The sequence below is a fragment of the Drosophila mauritiana genome, chromosome 3L, assembly GCF_004382145.1.
Source record: "Drosophila mauritiana strain mau12 chromosome 3L, ASM438214v1, whole genome shotgun sequence".
Taxonomy (NCBI): Eukaryota; Metazoa; Arthropoda; class Insecta; order Diptera; family Drosophilidae; genus Drosophila; species Drosophila mauritiana.
Window position 1 is genome coordinate 867452 of NC_046669.1, and position 21136 is coordinate 888587.

Genomic DNA, 21136 nt, shown 5'->3' on the forward strand with positions numbered 1-21136 from the left:
TGACTGACTGCCATCAGCAGTTTACCAACGGACAAATCGCATTGTTTCACGGACTCTCTAATCGAAATGTATAAACGAAATTGCTGCGCCAATTGGACACAGCATGTGATCTCTTCTCACCAGAGAAAATACTGCAATCGCAGTATACAATGATCCTGGTAATGGTTCGGAACATCATCTTCCTCGTCTTAGGCATTATGTTGGGCATTCGACTCACCGATTTCATAGGCTACCTGAAGCTGTGGAGGAATAACGACTTGCGGGCGAGTGAGAGGGCGGCTCTACTTAAGTATCCAGTGGCCTCGGAAGAGCACCTGGCTACCTGGTTGAGAAGGGAGGTGCGCATACTTTGCCTGGTGCTCACGATGCCATCTTCGCATGCCACAAAGGCGGCGCTGGTGAATCGGACATGGGGAGCCCGGTGCAACAAGCTGATCTTCATGAGCAGCCAAAAAGATCCCAGCCTGAACATACTTCAGATAAATAAATCCGAATCCCGGAAGAATCTATATGCCAAAGTGCGGACAGGAATGGCCTACGTACACGAGCATTACCTCAACGAGTACGACTGGTTTCTGAAGGCCGATGATGACACGTAAGTGATGCGATTTGGCCATTGGGCACACGGCCTAAGAAATGTATCTTTGCAGTTACATTGTAATGGAGAATCTGCGCCTGTTTCTATACCCTTACGATCCGGAGTCGTCTGTGTACTTTGGCTGTCGCTTCAAAGCGTATTTTTCCCAGGGCTACATGTCCGGTGGCGGAGGCTACGTGCTCAGCAGGGACGCCTTGCGCCGTCTGAATCTGTTCGCGCTGAACAGCACCTCCATCTGCAAGTTGAACGGGGAGCCCGAGGACGTACAGATCGGTCACTGCCTGCAGGATGTGGGTGTTGTAGCGGGAGACACCCGGGACTTCCAGGGACACCATCGCTTCCTGCCCGTCAATCCCTTCACGGTATTCCCCACCATCCTAACTAACTCCTGGCTGGAGGGCTACTTCTTCCACAAGCCAAATGTAGGATTGCATGCCTATACACACAACTACAATGCTCATAAAGTAATGTTTTGCTCGTTTAAGAGAAGTGACTGCTGTGCTGCATCGGCTATATCCTTTCACTATGTCAAAGACTTTGAGTTCGAGCTTTTCGAGTTCTTCCTGTACTACCTGAGAGTCTTTGGATTGCACAGGACGCCGAGGGCTCTTCCGTCGCGCTTGGGATTCCATCAGATGAACGAGCGGCTGCAGTATTGGTCCCAACAAGTCACCGACAACAAGAACTAACCAAGGATATCCAAGGATACCCCTGCCTATGAACCCTTCATCTACAAGCATTGCATACTTTATCAACGATATGGAACATAAGAAAATATATTTCTACATTAAATTGAGAGTTCAATCGAGAGATACTTTACCACTGGAAAATGCGAGTTATAGAAAGAACTCACATGCTAAGAGTATCTGAAGATATCCACTGAAATCAGGGAAATCTGGCTATGTTCTTAGCTGGAAACACAATTGGAAACATTCGTTGGATTTCAGTTCCCCGCCTGCTGCTCCAGTTCCCAGATCAACTTTCGCCCAGCCAGTGGGAATGTCTTTGACCTCTGGGAGTTCCTCCTGCATCACGCAAGGGTTTTTGGCTACCCGATGGGGCCACAGAAGCTGCCCCACGTCTGGACTTCCGGAAGATGCATGCTCAGCTGCGATATTTGTCCCGGGTTGCTTCCAATAACCGTGCCAGACTTAATGTAATTGCTACACCTTGATAAATAAACCAGGAGCCGGGAAGCGATGAAGATTTATTCCAGCAATAAGGCAGACAATGGTTCGTCTCGTTCTTGGCAGTGTCGTCCTGTCGTCCGGAGTTGTTTTGACCATTTGTCAAGGGCGTTTGCTCCAGAAACAGAATCCAAAACCCGAGCCCTGCGCTTTAAAGCACAATTTATCAAAAAGGACGCGTGCCCGTTTTCCGAGGGGAGATTAGTGAGGGAATTGAGGGAATCGAGAACCGGAAAATCGAGCGAAACGTGACAAACACGTGAAAAATACCTGGGGATCATTGCATTGTTATTTATGAGCAACGAAATGAGCTCGGAGGGGAGTTAAAACCGGACTGACGGCACGCGAGCTCAGACAGCCATGGGCTCTTGGATAAGGATAAACTCGTTTTGGCAAGGCAGCTGGTACCCCGAACTGCCTGTGTGCCGCTATCCAAGCCAGGGGTGGTGGTCCTGGTCCAAAAAACCTCTGGAACGTGCCCAACCCAGTTTCAGTGTCTGTATCTGAATTCCGAACCCCAGTCGCGCCTGCGCTGCTTGCTTTGTTTCCCCTAATAGTCGCCCATTTGCTCGGCTTTTTGTGCAGGGAGCTTTCGAAACAGAGCTCCTATATATTTTGTAATTCCGACATACTATACATATGTGTGTACATATATGCTAATGCACACGTGTCCTGGTTAACGGGCCGTACAGCGGGTCCCCTACAGATTTCCGGGTCGTAACTCCTATCAGTGATTGCGATAAAGGCCCGCCTGCGGCAGCTGCTGACTTTTTCAGCTAGACAGGATCTAGGGGCGGGGAAAGTCATTGGACCTTCGTATAAAATTTCCATTTGATTTTTAACTATCTTGTTTGTGTATATAACTGTTTAGATCAGACCTTAATAAATTATCTAAGGTGAGCAAGGATCATAGGTAAAGTAACTTCGATTAACTGCGTCCCTGCTCATTTGGTTTACTTATTTTCTTACACATTAATGCATTTCAAAGACCACTTTAAGACGAACAGCTTCGTCCCTTTACTTACTTCTTTACCCATTAGCATTATTACCAAAATCCCCTGCAAAACGATCTTTGTTGACACCTTAAGTCATTTCCGGGCATTAACCCCAAGAACAATGCATTATAAGCTGTGGTTTCAGCTGACTTCTCGGGGGAACTCCTTGGTAACCACCTCAGACACACCTTTTGGCTCAATAAAACAGCAAGAACTCCGCTGCCTTCGGTAACCCCTTGAGGTGAACCCATTACCAACCGAAATGGTCCCTCAACACCTATTTTATTGCGAGCAACTCCGGTTCTTCCCCTCTAATTAGTTGAATTCCTCAGCTTCGACTTCACTCAACGATGCCACGCCCTCGGAGATACCCAAACACTAGCAGGGAGAAACTGAGAAAGTGAGACTCAGACAGAGAAAGGGAGATAAAAAGGGGACTTCCCTCGGCGACCGAATGTCTGAGACGGAACAGTTTACACATTTCAACAATGTCTTATAATCAATTTAATGGCTTCTCCTCAAGGGAAGCCCGGGCAGACTGAGAAAAGGTAAACAAGGGGAGAAGGATGAGGGCAGAAGAAGGACGAGGGTCCTGGCAAGGGGCGTTTCAATTTGTAGCCTAAAGTGAAACCTACAATTGGCACTTAGACGGCAAAAGGAATTGGCCCTTTTATGGGCTCGTTCTGGTTTGTCGTCTTCCTCCTCTCCTCCGCGCCATATCTCAATTAGGTGACGAGGGAATGAATGAATGGGTTGCTGAATGAAAGGACCCTAAAAGGACAAGCCCCGAAGGAGGCGCCTTCGATAAGAACGCTGATCCTGAAGGTTCGCGGTGCTCCTTTGAGGGGTATAAATGCCAGCACACTGGGGTAAAGTGAGGACGACAGCGGACCTCCGGGGGTAATAATAATTTCAGTGGTGACTCAACAATGTCTTGAACGTGTTGCTTTGCTCCTTCCGGCTGAGGAATGCTTCTTATAAGAAAAACCCAATGAGCAACCCCTAAGAATAATTCACTGACTTCTCGCCCTTCGCTTTTTTGACGCGTGCCAAACGGGGAAGGGAAGAGGTGTTGTGTTGAGGCGAAGGACTAACCCCAAGACATACCTGTAGCTGGGCAAGGAAAGGAGAGGAGAGGAGAGGAAAGGACCTTAGGCTCGGATTCCTTGCAGGCCTCTGACTCATTGGCATGTCATGCGGCGGAAGTGCATTTCACATATAGTATATATGCTTGTAAAAATATTGAAATTTATAGAAAACTAAAAAGGACACGTGCAGGACTCGCATGCAAAAGAGGAAGTGGCAGCCAAGCGTTAAATTGAAGCATGCCAAATCAATTAAAAACGAAATATTTTCCTTCTGCAAGCCGTTCGTTTTTGTAAATGCTTTCCATGGCAACACTGGCTTTTCCTATTTTCCTGTTTCCCACTTTTCCAACGCCAGCATCGGGATTTCCTGCTGCAGCTGCCGCAAATCGAACGTGCAAGATAGGAAATAAAACCCGAAAACTTTGCACAAATACCTTTACACATGATTTATCAAGCACTGCAAGGGGTTCGTTCGTTCAACAATACTTACTATTTTTCGCAGCTGCCAGCCCAACTCCCCTTACGATTCCGATAACCAAACATGCGATCGCCCCTGGCCAACCGAAATACTTATGCTCGGGCGGACTAAAACCAACCCCCTAGACGAAATCACCCTAAATCTCCCTAACCGCCCAGCTCTTGTTCTTTTTTTTTGGGGTGGCTTCGTCCTGCATCTCTCTGGATTCTCCGGCTCTGCAGACTCTGGCCAAGTTTTATAATTTCCAAATTATACAGCAAATCTGTCAGTTTCCTGCTCGATTGGAATTTTCTTCTTTGTTTTCTGGCTCTGAAGAGGAGGCGTGTCCTGGCCAATGCTAATTATCGTGAATGAAACATTCCGAAAGGACTCCCTCGAGTGGAACTAATGTCGCCTGGACCGGATATGCGATCGGGTAAAGGAAACTAACTAACTAATTACGCACTCACATCTGTCGATTACATGCTGCTTATTTTATTCCAGAATCCAAAGGACTACACTTGACCAAGGGAGTCCTTTAAATTTGTGTGTTGGAGATCTAGGCTGAAGATTGTGGCCAAATCTGAGCTTTGATCAATTCCCCAGCCAGCTGGAATTCCATTTGTTTTTCAAACTCTTTATTTAATTAAAAGTGACATCATTGTTTCTATAAAAATAATAAAATGTTGTCTGTCTTGACCAAATTCTTTCCAAGTAAGAAAGCTGCGATTTATGGACTGTGAAGTCGTCTGCCTCGAATAGTTAGAAATTTGTTAAGTATTTTTGTGATTCCCTGTTATCTCAAGTACGTGTCCGAAAGTTGAAGAAATAAATAATTAAGTGCTTACTTAAATCAAATAGAATGTTTTTTATATGCACATCCGACCGATTTGTTTTGATACCTTTCTTAGCTTTTGCAGATGTATGAATGAAAATCTTTTCTCAGTACCCTGGTACTAACTTTTGGATTCCAGTTGGTCGTGCTAATGAGAATGGTCGCCTGCTAAGCAAACCCAAGTGACTAAGGGTTGTAAATAGACTCCCTTAATCTTGTCAGATCTTCCCGTTTCCCACCTGTGTGGACCACGTCAGATTGTAAAGCAAACTGCCTCCGATAAGAGGCAGCTAAGTCACAAACAGAAAGTCAGATAACAGAGATGGCACTTCGCTATAAAAGCGGCGAGGAAATAGGCAAAGTCGGCTAGTTCTTGGAGTGAACACTGATCAGGATGCGGTTCATCGGTTGTGCTTTCTTGGGCTTCTGTTGCCTGGTGGCTTTTCCCCCTGCCACACCCGCTTTTTTGGCTCCGATCCGGTCGTATGGTCAGAATGGAACCCTCGCTCTGCAGAACAACTTTGCCTTGGAGCTGAAGGCGGTGATCCGACAGATACCGGTGGGCAACATCGAGAAACTGGTGCAGACCTACCTCCTCAACGACATCGACTTCCAAGGTGTGATCAGGGCCATCAACTCCCTGCCCGCCTATCGATTCTACCGGCAGTTGATCAACCAACCCGAAGTGCGCCAACTGCAGCAGTGGGTCACGCAGCAGTTGATCCTGTCCGGCGGTGGACCCAAGATCTTTGATTACCTGGAACTGGAGATCAAGATCTTCAATAAGTATCCCTACTGGGCGCAGATCGTAAATGGAATCCAGGGATTCCAAGCGGAGTTCGTGCAGATCTACCCAGTGCAACTGATCCGATCCCTTCTGGAACCCAGTGCCACCCAAACCAGTCCTCTTCTGTCGGAACTCTGGCGTCGTCTGGTGGCCTTGCGCCCAGTTTACGAAAGAGTTTTGGCCACTCCACCCGGCAAGGCCATCACCGCTGAACTCCAGAGACTGGGCGTGGATGTGGGTGGTGTGGACGACCTTATCCGTTATCAGTTCGGTTGGAGCAACGTCACCTTTCCGAGCTACGATTACACGGATTACCTGTACTAGAGATTCAATGTGGAACTGGGTATCAATAGATTATCCCAATGAACAAACCTTAATAACCTCTCAAGTATTATCATACTAAGATATTAATGTGATAATTATATATTATATAATATTGTTGTTGTAGGTGTGGAAATTCTGGTCCAGTATATTTAACATTACTTAACAAGCATATAGCGATTAAAATTACATGCCCGAAGGCGTGAAGAACATAATTCAATTGTTTTAAAATTTAGCATTTAATATCATACAATTTTCAATCCCCAATTTATCTGCTACATGGAACTGCAAGTCAATCACAGAACCATTTCCACGTGAATGGCACATTGAAGCCCTGGGAAATACCACCGAATCGGAATATGGCCAGTGCTTTAAGCCAGTGTTCCCGCTCTCCAAACAGACGGAGAAATCTCGTTCCCCCCGGGCAATAACAATAAATATCCGTACTGGCTGCTCAAAGGTCGGACTCAAAGGCGGCACCCTCGCAATGCGAGGTACGCGTATCCATGGCAATGCCATGATTAAGTAACAGATGAGCCATGTGTCCTGCAATGTGTCCCGGCGAATGGTGTCCTGGGCCTCGGCTTTAATGCCGCCTGCCTGGTGTCCTGCGCCTGTTCGTGGGTCGCACATGCGATTTAATTGAAACAAACCAAACAGGAAGCGTCGCGGGAAGGCGGAGGGGGTCCTGCGAATGGGGTGCTTTTATAATGAAGTTCCCATTTCGCTCAGTTACTCATTAAAAGTGGAACCGGCATTGGCATTGGCAGTGGGATTGGGCTCGGAGCTGGGATTGCGACTGCGAGTGCAGCGGAAACTAGTTAATGTGAGGCCATTGTCAAAAGCAGAAGCGCAAGTCGTGCAATTTTCGCACAGCAGCAGAAGGACACTGAGAGAAATTGGCATTGAACATATGATGATTTTTATGATTTTCTGTTCATAATTGTAGAATTATGTATATGGGGACATCCTATTTCATTAAATTTCAAAATATATGCCTCAAATGTTATGTTATACAAATATAACATCTGTAAAGTTTCGCTATTTTTCTCTAAGTGGAGCCTCAGCTTGAGGGGGAATCCTGCACAGGATCTTGGCAGGCTTAGGCATAAAACGCGAAGGGAGTATCCGCCCCACCACCTTTTCCTTCGTCCTTCTGCGGTGAACGCGTCCAATTGGAATTTTATATGCATAGTCTGATAAGTGAGCCAAGGGGTAAAAATGAAATATTTTATATTTCGCCGCCGCCTCTAAAACCTAAAACCTCCCTAGACGCTCATGCACTGTGACTGACATGCGGATATGCGAGCGGAGCAGCCCTCCTTCCAATCTGGGTGCATTTGCCACCCCCGAGGGCGCAGCGCTTTAAAAACCCTATTCGAAATCAGCAACAGCCTCAGACTCGAGCGGTTTCCAAATCGCGCCACGCTTGAGCTCTGCTTTCTAGCGTTTACAGTGAAAATATGGATGGATGATCTTGGTTACTTCAAAATAACTATTTCTATAGTATGTTGGGAAATACAAAACCATCTATGTATCGAGGGAACTTTAAAACTAGAAAAAAAACACCTTCACATTGAATAACATATTATATATTATAGCCAGCGTGCACCATAGCCAGTCCTCACTGTCGACCCCTGTCGCACTTTTCACAGTGGTGCCGCTATGTGGCTCGTGTGTTGTGTTTGGTGTTTGAAAATGCACCTGGCTAAATTTTCGGCTTCGATTGCCAGCCTTTGACTTTTGGGGAGGGAACTGGGAACTGGGAACTGGAAACTAGGAACTGGGATTTCGGATGGAGGACTCTGGTGGTTGCATTGTGATTTCCTCGCCGCACATGCCGCCGTATGAATACACATTCGCTCGAATGTGCACCGGACCAATTCGCAGCCTGGAATCCTTGGCACAGGACATTAGCGACAGCGGCAAATGAACGTTGGTCGCCGGTCGCGTGCCCAGAGCACTTCGACACCCGACAGAATTGTGAATTGTGATTGTTTTGCTTTTCTCTGTTTGTTTCGCAGTTTTGAACCCTGTGCGAATTGCCAGTTCTCCGTCTCACTCGCTCTGTGGGTTTCTGTGTCCTGCGGCGCGTTTTTATTGTGTGTATTTATTTTTAAGCATGCCGCACAACTGTAGGAATACGAGCTCGACCATAATTATGCCAGGTTTTCCCGGGGTTAGTCACTGGCCATATTCCGGGGAGTTTTGTTGGCGGCAAAGTGGGATTTGCGAGCAAATTCCTTAAGCCCGGTGGATGGACTTTCTTTGAACACACACATGCTGCAATTGGCTTATTGGGATTTCAATTTAAGATGCTGCTAAATAAAGTTAGTCACTTACGGACTGGTGAGGCACCCCGTCATCACTCGCCAGAAATGCAATTATAAATATTCACACCCCTAAAAAACGAAGCTGCATTGGAAAATTGCATACGCTTATGGCAGCTAAAATTATAATTGTTATTATTCAAATTTGAGCATGACGCTCAGCTGAAGGACTATTATTAAAATTCTCATTTCGGGGGAGAACCGTAATTGGTGGATGAGTCCTTCAAAAAATCGTCCTACCAAAAGGCATAGATTTTGGTAATCGGCTTTTGGCAAGCACACAATGATTGGATCTTATGGCAACTTGTTTTCCATTCTCTTTAGATTAGCTTACCAAAATACAACAATCCCTGAACTCAGTGGGGTATTTACTATTAAACCACACATGCTGAGCCTGGCTTATTGGCGGCTGAATCACCCGGAGATACGGCAAATTTGGAGCTTTCAATTTGAATACCCAATGGAGTAAGGCAAATTGTTAGCAGATTTCTCGACTTCCCCTTTGCCAGAAACAAATGAAATGCAATTAAAAACCTTCGCGCCCTGGAAACCAAATCACATTCCCATTCGAGCAGCAGAAATTGCATGAAATTATGAAAGCGAAAAATTTAATTACAGCTCAGTGGCAAGATTGGAAAGGATTGACAGGACTGAACCCCGAAAAGGCAGCCTCATCGCCACAATGGGCAACATGTGCTACAAGTGGAGTGGATCCTTGAGGAGCTGCCCAAGCAAAAGTGCACGCGGCTTGCAGGCTCAAAAGCTGAAAGGCTAAAAAGCCTTTTGAGACACACACAGCCAGATGAAAACGAGAATGGAAATGCAAGTGCATTATGCCGCATAAACGATGCATTTTCGAACATTAATTATTGCCAAGCAGCCGCCACAGGGAGCAAGGATCCCGCCCAGGACACGCAGACAGATCCGAGGTGGGGCCGAGCCCTTGAAATTACCATAAAAAGATGCACTTAAGGGTTAGCAATGTACCGAACAGCAAACAGAATGCGTACTCCCTATGAGACGACATAGAGACCATATCCCAGTGGTCGGGGCACTTCTCCACGGGCTGTCGTGGGTGTTTGTCGAGTGCAAATTTGTGCCAAGAACGCCTTGGAGCGCAGAAATCGGAGCAGTCAAAGCGGATTTCTGAAGGATACACGCAGAGAAATGTATTACCCATTGTTCCCCCTTAGAAACAAGTGCAGAGATCATATTCAATGGAAATATCAAAAGTGCACTCTGATCTGATGGATGATGATAACCGCAGAGAAGCCTCTAACCAACGCGCACTAATCCGTTTCAATGGGCTTGTCTCAGATTAATCAATTTTCGTCCTTTTTGATGGCTTGATTTCCCGTTTCCTTTTTCGCTCTCTTTAGTGAATCGCAAATAAGGCGGCATTTGTGACTGACAGGAATAAGTTGGCAAGGCATCACCGAAGCTCTGGAGGGGAGGACATTCGCCACCCGGCACGGGGATGGATTTTGAATCAGTGTATCTGCGATGCCTTTCAGGACCTTCGGATGGCAGCCATCGCGGCCGAAGGACGACAGGACCTTCAGGACAATGCTCGCGTGGCTGACGCACTTCTGAGACTTTTGTTGCCTTCTCCGCCGATTCACTCGATCCGAAGTTTGGGCCAGGATTTGGCCTCGGATGCGTGCGCTATTTTAATTCTAAGCTGCATGGCAAACATCGATTCCCCTGGCAAAAGGCCACCCTGCTGCGACAGGATCGCCTTGGGAATACTCTCTGCACTTTCAACCGTGCACTGCGAGAAAATCAATATGAGTAGCGCATTGCATTCATTGTACAATCTATATTATAACCTTCTAGCGGAGGTAATAAATACAACTAAATATAAAGCTGAAATAAAAATATAAATCTTAGATTAACTATGTAATTTGGGTGTATTTTCTTTTAGTGCGGACATTGTCAGCCCGTTTTGGGGTGGCAATCGTTGCCATGCACGTGCCTACCGTAATACAAGAACAACAACAATGGCGGCGTGTTCAACATAATATGCCATATTTTCCAAGAGCGAGAGTCCTGCGAATCCAGCGAATCCTGCGACGAAAGCCCTCGACGGGAATCGAAAGTGCATTCCTTTCATGGCAACCACTGTCGGCTCAGTCAGCTCAGTCGGCTTCGCATTTCGATTACATTAATGCAAAGCACTCACACGGACGAGTGTCCAGGATACTCGCACACAGACACAGCTACCGTTACAGCAACAAGGATACGAGGATACAAGCGATTGTGCGCCAAGCTCCGCGGTGGTGAAGTTCGAAGTTCGAACCCAAGTTGTGTCTGCTAGTCTGTTAGTCTGTTACCTACCCCACCAAAAGCGAACTTGACGAGCTTAGTCGTCTGAGGCTGATAAATGCAGTGCCGCAAAGTACACCTCGCGAAATTTGTATATAACATGTATGAAAAACTCAAAAAAGAGATAGCAATCCAAACTATGATCTAGGTTGATGTACTTTCCAGCCAGTATTACTTGTTACATTGTTTACTTTTATAACCATCTTGGCCAACAGCTGTTGCACCAAATGGCAACAAAGAACAATTCACCTTTTGGCGCAAGGATATCCCCGATCTATTGATGAACCTCATGGTTACATGCTCAATTAACGACTCCATGGGTGTCAGCTGTTTTTGGCAAAAATAAGGACAATGTGCTGCTCAGATTTCCGCTGAATACACAAACATACACATTTGCCTAGGAAGGTGCTGCGATTTTGGTGCGTGGCAATTTCGGGTCCCGAAACAACAGCTGTCGCACATTGATTTCTCCGAGTGCATTGTCCTGGCCGCAAAACGGGAGAATGTGTGTCTGTGTGTGTGTGCGCAGGACTTTCACTCCGTGTGTATGTGTGTGGAAAAAAGGGTGACTAATGTGTGTGTGATTGCTAACAAAAGATTCCGGCTTTTGCGGCTCTGCCGGCGTCGAAAAAGGACAACGACTTCGGCCGAAAAGGGGGTTGAAATGTATTTCCAGGACGCCGGCACAAACAATGATTTCGAGTTTCGGTTTCGCTTTCCTTTGGTCTGTGGTACACATAAATAGCCGCCACCGAGTCCACCGAACGTCATTCGCAGCACAAACGTCGAGCCGACTGGAGGTCTTCTGCATAGAGTCCCAGTCCGCGAGGATCAACGTTATCAGTTTGTTGTTAAGTTTGCTTAGTTCCCGTTCTACGTTCCCCGTTCTACTCCGTTTTCGTTTTGCCACGTTGAAGTTTTAAGTTGAAAGTCCCATCGATGCCATGGCCCAGATACAGACACCGATACCGATTCCAGCCCCCGCGGAGCCCACTGAAAAGCTCAGCCACCCGCACAGCATTGGCATCCAGTTGCAGCACAAGGGGATGCCCCATGGCCTGGGCCTGCTGACCACCGTGGCCTCGCTGCCCCCCAAGTACCGCAGTCGATACCTGAACCTGAAAACCAGGTGCGAAATACCGCTGGATCTAACGCTGAAGCTGCCCTCACCACTGCCCAGCAGCGATGTGCCCATGGCGGCCACATTCGCGGAGGTGTACAGCGAAAATACGAGTGCTAGTTCCAGCGAGGTGCAGGTGGAGGTGTCCAAGGCGGAGGAGCTGCCGGTGAAACCCCCAACACCACCGCAGAGTCCAGCAGGGAAGCGTAAATTGAGCCGGGAGAGCTATGACGACGAACAGCCGGCTAAAATGGCCAAAAAGGAGGACGTTCCGGTGGAAACAGTAGAAGCCACACCAGCGAAACCCGTCAAAGTGGCAGAATCTGCGCCTAAAACCAACAAGGCCACCACTTCCTCGGGAAAGCCCTCGCGCAATAAAGCCACTCGCAAGCTGAAGTTCGATGAGGAGACTAGTTCCCCCGTCTCGGGCACCGTCATCCGACCGCTCGAAGACATCACCGATGGATCGATGCAGTACAGCAACGGCGACATTGACCCCAAGTACAACATAGTTGAGATCACTGAGGAGACCAAGGCGGAACTGGCCGCCATCAAGAACGTGATCGGGGACTATGTCTGCCGGCTGTGCAAGATCAAGTTCGAGGACGCCTTCGGACTGGCCCGGCACAGGTGCGCCTGCATCGTTCTGCTGGAGTACCGGTGTCCCGAGTGCGGCAAGCAGTTCAATTGTCCTGCTAACTTGGCCTCCCATCGCCGGTGGCACAAGCCGAGGAAGGAGGCGTCCAAAAAGGAGAATCGCAATACCACCAACCAGCCGGAAAAGCAGCAAGTGGAGAAAAAGTCGGAGGAGGAACTGGCCTTCGATTGCCAGGAGTGCGGCAAGAAGTTCAAGAGGGCCGCCTACCTGAGGAAGCACCAGCTGACCCATCAGAAGAAGGAAAAGCCGGTGGACAAGCAGTTGGAAATGAAGGCCACCACCACAACTATCACGGGCAGTTTTCACTTCAACCAAGCGGTGTCCACCTCCTCCTCCGCCAGCAGTTCGCACTCCGATGAGGGCGTCTACGTGGTGGGGTCCAATGCCAGGGAGAACTACGACTATGACAACGACTACCTCTCGGACTCCAGCTCCTCCGCCTCATCTGCGGGATACGGACGGCTCCAGATTGTGGAACATGGCCTCACGGAGGAGGAAAGCATTGCTGCCGCGGCTCTGACCAACTTGAGGAACTGCGCCTCCGTCATCCAGCACACCACCATGGCCCACTGAAATCGAGTGAGATTTATTTTTAATGTTAAGTTTAGTTTCTAGTTGAACACCAAACCCGATGCAGCTAAAACAGACCAAAGAATTAGTTATATTCCACGGAAATTTCGTTTTCCACTTCGTACACTTAGTTAGCTATACAGTTTAGTTCTTAACCGATTCAGTTTCGTTCGCAAAATGAGTTCAATTCTAGTCAGACTCTAGTTTGTATCCGTACTTCGGCCCACATTTCACAGGCAATTTAGTTGTAACTTAATTTCTAGTCAGTGAATCCAAAGAATCTTGGCACTAGTCAGCTTCAATACGATCTCCAAAAGGGTGTCTCTTGTGTACCAGGAAGGCATTTCAACCAGTCTCTAGGTTTAGCTAGTTTAGAAACTTTTGGGAGTGCAATGAACCTACAACGAAAGCCAAAGCAACTAACCAATGATTTAAAACTAATACTATTCTATCTACTCCTCGTTCAATTCTTTTGCCCCGACATCATTCTGCATCATTCATCACCCCTATCATCTTTCATTCTTCCTACTACTAATCATCACATAGCTTTTCACACTTTCATACTAATTTCCTCATGACTCACTCTCATCCTGTATCATCCTTGCCTTTCTCGCCAATCATTTTCCAGTTAATATTCTGCCCAAAATTCAACCCTTTAACAAGTTTTTCAATCTGGAAATTTCTCGTCATTCTAGTCACAAGTTCTTGCATTCCTTCTAGTCACTTAGGGTAAATCATTACTATAAGTCAGCTTCAGTTCGATCTTACTAAGTTTGTACAAACATATATCGTTCTTCAATTTCGGATACAGCTTTAGTCATATTCTGGTTATATACCGAAACCAAAATTCAGGCAAAATTGTGCAGTAATAGTGTTTAAGTTCGAATCAAACCAAAAAGCAAACCAATCCTAGTTTATAGCAAATCCAAGCCCAGTGTTGGTGAACCAAAGTCGAGTGTGAGCTCTAGTCATTTTAGCCACCTAAGATACCAGCGGAATCAGCTTGTTCTCAGTTTAGTTTAGTTAGTTTAGTTAGGCATAGAAACGGACATTGGACCAGCGTCTCACTACCAGTCAAAGTATTGAACAGTACAACCTAGCTATAAGGGCCCCAGGCTTCAGAACCGGCGGTTGTGTACTTAAAGCCATAGAATAAGTAATCCCCGATATCGGGACAATATCACAGCGCTATTGTTCCTTAGCATCAGTATGTGTAAATTGGTTGTAACCGCAGAGTACAACGAAAAGGGAAACTTTCGCTCAATCTAGGAATTAACTAACTCTAAGCTATATCATATGTAACCATATCGGTTGAGATTTTGTGATACTACAGTCTAAGCTTCAAGTTTACAAGAGAATCGTTGTGCTCGATTGTGCATTAACAATAAGCTAAGAGGAAACAGGTCTTTGAACCAAGTATTTTTATACGTAATATACACCCTCTATTTTTATACAAGAACAAACTCTTGAGGACCCTTTTTAATTATATGAAGTCTAAGATGTAATCGACATATATTTATCTGAAAACAATATATTTTTATACAAAACGAAATCTTGGAAAAACCATAAAAATTGTAAATTATAAAAGCTCTTGAATAAAAACGCAAAACTGAAAATGGAAACTTCTTGTTGGGTTCTCTTTGGGTTGTTAGGGAAAACAAACCCCCGATGATTGCTTTATAATTGTGGCGAGGTGCTCATATATCATCTATGCGGGGGTTGCAAGTCTGGTAAACAATAATGATGAGTGCTCCTTGGGTGATTCCTCATAATCATGCCCAAATAGCGCCGAACTGCAGTAATGAAATGCCATTAAGGGCCATTGACATGGTCCATCGATCTGGGACTGACTAAAACAAATACCAAAACACACTAACTGCCAAGGCGGAAAAGCGGAAGTGGACCATCGAATCGGACAGATGCATTTGGGCACTGGGCTAAGGACGAGGAAACTTGATGACGATGGGGTGGAATCCCAGGGTGTTTTCAACTCAGTCTCTGGTCCATAGTGAAACTCTAAACGTGCCAAACTAATGATGCCCTCAACGGAAACGCGTAAAAAATGTTTAATCAAATACAAATGCATGACAGCACGGAAAAAAGCGGAACAGGATATTCCAGGATATGCTAGGATAGTACGGGATGCGAGGGTGCAGCGAAATAAAACTAAAGGATGCGGGGGTGGCAGTTGCGTGCGCGGTGTGAATCAATTTAAAGCGTCAAAAGATGTGGATGTCCTTCCCCTCGCACAGCGAAAATTGTGTAAAATCATGCCGCAAAACTACCCTGTCGATGTTTTCAAGGGGGTGATGCAGCAGCCGTAAGTCACCAACATCTGTGTCGAAGGCCCGAGGCAAACAAAAAACATAAAGTACTAATAAAATGATCTCGAAACCGATACGTTTTGCAGTTTGCACCTTGGCACGGGGCATTCCAGTACTGTGGTACCCGCATTAGGTGGCTCGATGTCCAACAAGTTTCCATTTCTGCGGGTCAAAGGCAGCTGCTCGAAGGATCTTACTACCTTTCAGATCCTCTGGGCTCTTATCCTGCTGCTCTGCTAATTTGCACCTTGAGAGGCTTGGAGGTTTTGAAATCCGTTTGAGACTACCTTATGCAGGTCCTTTGTTCGCCCAAGTGGCCATGTGTTCTAATGGCACTCCTCCAAGGAGTTGACAGATTGATGAGCGCGATTGGCAGATTTGAAGTGCCGACCACTCGAGTAATCCATTTGATTACCATCATCTTCGGCAGACCACTTAGAATTGCCCGCCCAAGGGGTTTTTCAATATGCAAATTGTTGTTATGTATGTTGTTGTTAAAGTTGGAGATCCTGCTGATGATATGAAAGGATATTTTCATACTAACATGCTGGGTAATTATTTGCGATCTTTGAAATCCATTTGATCATGGCATTTAAAGTCCTAAGAAAATTCATTTACAATGCTGCGAAAATCCTTTGAAGCTATGCTATTTAAAGTTGCAACACGCCTTTTCAAATTGAATAACTTTGAATAACTGTAATATTTTCTCCATTTACTTAAATACAAACAATACGTGGAAAGGCTCTTAGATGTTTAAAACTAATGAAGCTGCTTATAAGGCCCGAAAGCTTCAAAAGCTCCAACTGATTGCGAAAGCCCGTGCAACACTGCGAAGTCGCAGGTCCTGGCAGCCATCGAAATGCAACCCGGCGTTAAGTTGGCAGCTTCGACTGTCCAAGGAAATAACGGTTATCGGGAAATTTTCTCCGGCGGAGAGACGCCTACACAGAGGAGGACTTGGAGTGCCGAATTGGAGTCTCAGCCGGAATCGCACACCTGACATTCATGTTGTGGCCATTCTGGCAGTCAGACGTGTGGATCGCAAGTCCGGAAAACCAAGTGCCGTAGCCCCAGTGCAAAGTGGAGGAAAGGTCTCAAGCAGATTCGCTGTCCGTGAACGGTCTACGGTTGCGGTTTACGGGTCGCGTCTCAGATTTCCATCCGGTAAATAGTGACTCAAAATAGTGGCTTGCGAGTCGAGATGAGGTGTTAGTTTCTACGAAAATTGGAAAAGCCCAGAGAAAACAGTTCGTTCAAAGTCGCAGCATGTGCTATGGCCCCAGGGGGTGGTGACTGGGTGGGTGGTTCTGGATGGGGATGTCCTGTGAAAGAGAGCAGCTCGACTTATTGATTGAGCTTTCCACGCTCGCTCTCTGTGCCAAAATACGGGTACTTTTGCTTGCGGAGCGCGGAAAAGCTTTTGTCCGTTTTCCCGCTGCCACTGCTGCTTGCCTTGGGTGAATTTTTCAGCAATTTTCATTTTCAGTTTTTCTCCCGACTGTTTTAGGGCGGTTCCGCAAGTAGCAGCGAATCCTGCGATTTCAGCACACTCAACTCGAACGCGTATGAAAATTCCGTTTACCCCAAGGAAATTAAAACACAAGCTCAGCCAAAATTAAACGAATTAAGCAAACATTTGCCGCACAGAACTCGAAAATAATGTGGAAAATGTGGAAAGTCGAAAGGCACGCAGGATAATGTATGAAAATATTATGACAAAAAGTGTTGTTATTGTTTGAGTGTGTGGCCTGCTTTTAAACGCGTGCGTGTGCTTGTGTGTCTGCGTGGCTCCTTTGTGTTTGTAAAATTCAATAAAATGCAAAGGATTGCAATTGCCAAAATGGCAAATTACAACAAAACGCGCACATACACATGGAAATTTGTCAGAACAGAAATTTGGGCAGTGTGTGCGCGTAGTTTTGATTTTCTCTGCGGGCTCTGTGGCTTACTCTCCGTCTGTATTGGTTTGTGTATGTGTGCGTGTGGCTCTCAGCGTGCTGTGTGTGTGTGTATGTGTGGTTGTATCTGTGTGAATGTCCTTCGCTGCTTACGTACGCAGACTGAGTGACTCGATTGAGGCGGCTGCCTGAATGGCTGGCAGGTCCTGTGCTCCTTTTTCCTTTGTGAAATGAATGCGTATTCAATGAGCAATGAAATCCGTGACACATTCGCGCCTTCGCTCTCTATCTCTCTCTTCCCCGTTTTCCCCATTTTCCGCAGCACTCTCCGTGCATTTTCCATTTAATTTATTTTTTATTGCTCCGGCCCGCCTTTGTTCTTCGCCCAATATCCGTTTTAAATAAAAGCGACATTAACACCATAACCTTCTGACATTTATCTGTCCCTCGGTCTTAAATGCTCACCCAGACATGGTCGCAAATGCCGCAGAGCAGAGAGAAGCTTGCCACATGTGCGTCCTTTTGTCCCTTTACGCTGCCTTGAACATTCCTTTGGCGAATTACCGCATATCCACTGCGTTAATTTCAGCCCGAAAGTTAACCCACTAATTGGCTGGCAATGTGCCAGAAAATACTACACTATTCTCTCGAGTGAGCCGCAATAATATTAATAAATTCCTCAACCATAACTATGCCAACTGCAGTTCAATCTAAACCAAACTAAACCAAGCTCACCTAATCCAAAACTAAACCAAGACAGAGACCAAACAAAATAGAGAAAAACTTGTTGAAGTACTTGATTGATGTGTGTGCCCAATTGACTGCCGAATCGAGCGAGCTAAACCGAGAAGGAGTCTCCGCTGCCTGGAAAAAAGGTGAGTCAACCGACTGTCTGTTCACATTAAGATTGGGGAAAGCGGCGGGGAAAACTAGCTGGCATTTTGTGCTCTGAATCCAGGAGTGCAACAAAATGGTTAGTTGCTCAACCGTCAAGAAGAAACTACTCAGTGATTTCTAATAATTTTGGTTTTTTTTCTTAGCTATTTACCAAGTATACTTTATGACAAACTCAAGACTGATTTCAATCTGTTAAATTACATTGACGACCTGTTTATTGGCGTTTTTGAAGGCTTCTAATTACTTATTCAAGGTGTAAGGCAGCTTCTCTAAATAAAACCACATATAGAAATAAATATAGACCCAATTTCAGCAGCCCCTGAAAGCCAACACAAGAATTAATTACTCACTTTCCAGGACCATCACTCCGAGCCGAAAATCAACCCGAATTTGGGTCTCCGTTCGGTTTTCAATCAGCAATCAGCGAGAATAAAAAGTTGTGAAAAGTTCCCAGCCCCTTCCCCGGTCGAAATGTCCATTTGCGGATTAGGCATCCTTGCCAGCAACTGTATCCTTTATAAACAGCCGCTGGTCCTGCGAAAAGGGTTTTCCGCAGCATGTAGCATAATTTGAAGTGCACACACTTCCGAAGGCCGAAAATATTGTTTGGCGTTTCACAAAAAAGTCTATTAATAAAAATAAGCAAAAATCACTGGGCGTCCGAAATTGAGCCGCAGTAAGAAAAGCCAGCGAGCAATTTTCTTAGCCAGCCAGCAAACTTCAGCGAATCAACTTGGCCACGAACATTTTTTTTGCCTGCCCCAGTGCGTTTACTTAAGCAATCAACTCGACCTCAAACACACACTCACTTCGTCCTGTTTATACATATATTTTTTCGTTATATTATAACAACTAAAGGAGGCCGCAAAGTTTGTGTGCAGACAGAAAAAAGCTGGGGCCAAATCGGGGAAACCCTTTGCCATCGAAACGAATTTGGAGCAGAAATCGCAGTGCATTTGGGGGTATCTCCCTGACATCTTCGCATGTGTGTGTCTGCTTGTGTTTGTTTGTGTGCGGCAGACAAATAAAACATTTGCGCGCAGGCAAAGTTTGTTTAGTTTTTCAATTCGTTCTTTCGGTTTCGAAAATGGAATCAGCATCGGAAACTGAATCTGGATCCAGCGAAACATTTACACGCGTGCATAACAAAGAACGTGCAAATTCTCACGTCAACACACACATAAAGCAAATCGCAAACACACACAGGCACGGCCAACGCACACTCACACATGCACGCACGGGCAATGTCAACATGTGTAGCACACTTTTTGGGGCCTGACATTATTTGCACCTTTCGCCTCTGTTGTTATCCGCCGCTCTTCGCTATCCTTTGGCATCCTTTTTTCTTGCCTTCCGCACTCTCCTTTGCGGGGCTTCCCCAGAAACATCAAAGCTTCACTCTACACCGCGAAAAATGATATTATTGCCCGACGTAGCCACCCATAAATGTTTTACTTTATTATTTAATTTAAATGTTTATACACGCTATTTCCACAAGTGGCAAAGTATTTCATATTTTCTCTCGGTGCACGACTCCCTTTTGTTGTTATTTAGTGCCTTCGTTGTGAGCTTTTATGCCCTTGCCTTATTTGGCTGTGTGCTCTTTGGGTCCTGCGATTTGTATCTGGCTATCTGCGAGATACTCGCCATCTTCTGCAGTTATCCGCTTGTGGAGCCCCTTTTGGAAACCCTTTTGCGGTTCCTTTATGATGGGCGCATAAAATATTTGTCATACATTCTTCACGAAAATCGGCAGGGCAAATGGGCCTGTGCCCTCCATTAATGTTTGCCTGCAATCCTTTTCGGCCGCCGCTGTGGGCCACGCCCCAGCGTGCATAATCCTCGGATCTGCCCAGAGAACTCCCTTCTGCCATCTGTCGCAGCCCAGTTCTATGTATCTTTGTATCCAGCATCGATGTCTCGATGTCGCGTTTAACGAACTGTGTCATTTACACTTTTTGACAATAAGGACGAGTTGCGGGGCTGCGGGATGCAGGGCGAGTTGGAGCAGCAGCGGGAGCGATTCCCAATCCCTGGGTCGCCGTGTCAAAGTAAAAATATTTGCCTTCCATTCGCTTCACTGCATGCACGTCCCAGCGTTCCGGAGCGTTCCATCCAAACGCTGCAGGCGGCTCCACGCCCTCGGATATCCAGGTCCTGGCTCCGCGGATCGGGTCTCCTTTTCTCCGCTATTGACTTTTGGTCGGAGACGCTTTGACGACGATTACGCAAAGCCAATAATGAAATGACTTTGGGGTTTTGATTGGCAAAACATTGCGGGCTATAAATGCGCACACACAACGCCCTCCAGTGTGTGTTTGTGGGTGTGCCAGCCTGTGTGTGTTTGCGCTAAAATTCACGCTCTATTAATGCGGCCCCACCAACAGGGCTCTCCATTGTGACCGTGCTGCGCCAACATTTGCTCGGCCCTGGCCTTTGATTTGCCACTTTAATTAGCCACCAATCAAAGGACCCAGTGTCCTGATCAGCGAGGTCAACAGCAATCAAAGAGCACTATTGAACTCGTATTTATTTCTAACCTTAAGTTAACTTAATTTATTTTTGTTTTCAATGTTCAACCTGCATTTCTTGTGCGTTTTGACCATAAATAAATACTGCATGTTTGCTTACAGAATCCCTCCATCCCCTCTGAATCCCCTCTGTCTCTTTATTTATGTGTTTTGAACGATGTGCGCCTCACAGATTCTTTAACTCTACTTTTGTTACCTTACCCCCAAAAAGCTGG

General features: G+C 46.1%; 4 protein-coding genes across 6 annotated transcripts in view; all 4 read left to right on the top strand.

Moving 5' to 3' along the window:
• Window positions 1-116: 116 nt before the first annotated feature.
• LOC117140525 (glycoprotein-N-acetylgalactosamine 3-beta-galactosyltransferase 1) lies at window positions 117-1405 on the top strand. Of its 3 annotated transcripts, none has more exons than XM_033303507.1 (3): window positions 117-595; window positions 651-1020; window positions 1084-1405. In XM_033303507.1, exons 1-3 carry the CDS (start codon window positions 150-152, stop codon window positions 1285-1287), a joined length of 1020 nt encoding a protein of 339 aa, XP_033159398.1. In that variant the 5' UTR covers window positions 117-149; the 3' UTR covers window positions 1288-1405. The 3 variants fall into 3 exon arrangements, with proteins under 3 accessions (XP_033159398.1, XP_033159399.1, XP_033159397.1); XM_033303508.1 differs by having other exon boundaries at window positions 132-595; window positions 1089-1172; XM_033303506.1 differs by having other exon boundaries at window positions 132-595; window positions 651-1405.
• Window positions 1406-5517: 4112 nt separating this feature from the next.
• Window positions 5518-6483, top strand: LOC117140199. Its single transcript, XM_033302984.1, has one exon. The coding sequence runs from the start codon at window positions 5555-5557 to the stop codon at window positions 6269-6271; it is 717 nt and encodes a 238-aa protein (XP_033158875.1). The 5' UTR covers window positions 5518-5554; the 3' UTR covers window positions 6272-6483.
• Window positions 6484-11679: 5196 nt separating this feature from the next.
• On the top strand, window positions 11680-14840 carry LOC117141168 (insulinoma-associated protein 1b). Its single transcript, XM_033304504.1, has one exon. It carries the CDS (start codon window positions 11868-11870, stop codon window positions 13272-13274), a length of 1407 nt encoding a protein of 468 aa, XP_033160395.1. The 5' UTR covers window positions 11680-11867; the 3' UTR covers window positions 13275-14840.
• Window positions 14841-16643: 1803 nt separating this feature from the next.
• The window catches only part of LOC117141247 (glucose transporter type 1), a 74988-nt gene continuing 70495 nt past the window's right edge, over window positions 16644-21136 (top strand). The window contains exons 1-2 of the mRNA XM_033304613.1: window positions 16644-16759; window positions 18198-18368. The gene's annotated coding sequence lies outside the window, so the exon portion shown is untranslated. The remainder of the gene's footprint in view (window positions 16760-18197; window positions 18369-21136) is intronic.

What these genes read in the sequence shown, in the direction of transcription:
- LOC117140199 (XM_033302984.1), top strand. Translation starts at nt 5,555, where the DNA reads ATGCGGTTCATCGGTTGTGCTTTCTTGGGCTTCTGTTGCCTGGTGGCT.
- LOC117141168 (XM_033304504.1), top strand. Translation starts at nt 11,868, where the DNA reads ATGGCCCAGATACAGACACCGATACCGATTCCAGCCCCCGCGGAGCCC.
- LOC117140525 (XM_033303506.1), top strand. Translation starts at nt 150, where the DNA reads ATGATCCTGGTAATGGTTCGGAACATCATCTTCCTCGTCTTAGGCATT. An exon ending in CTGAAGGCCGATGATGACAC is followed by an intron (nt 596 to 650) that starts GTAAGTGATGCG and finishes GTATCTTTGCAG; the next exon opens with TTACATTGTAATGGAGAATC.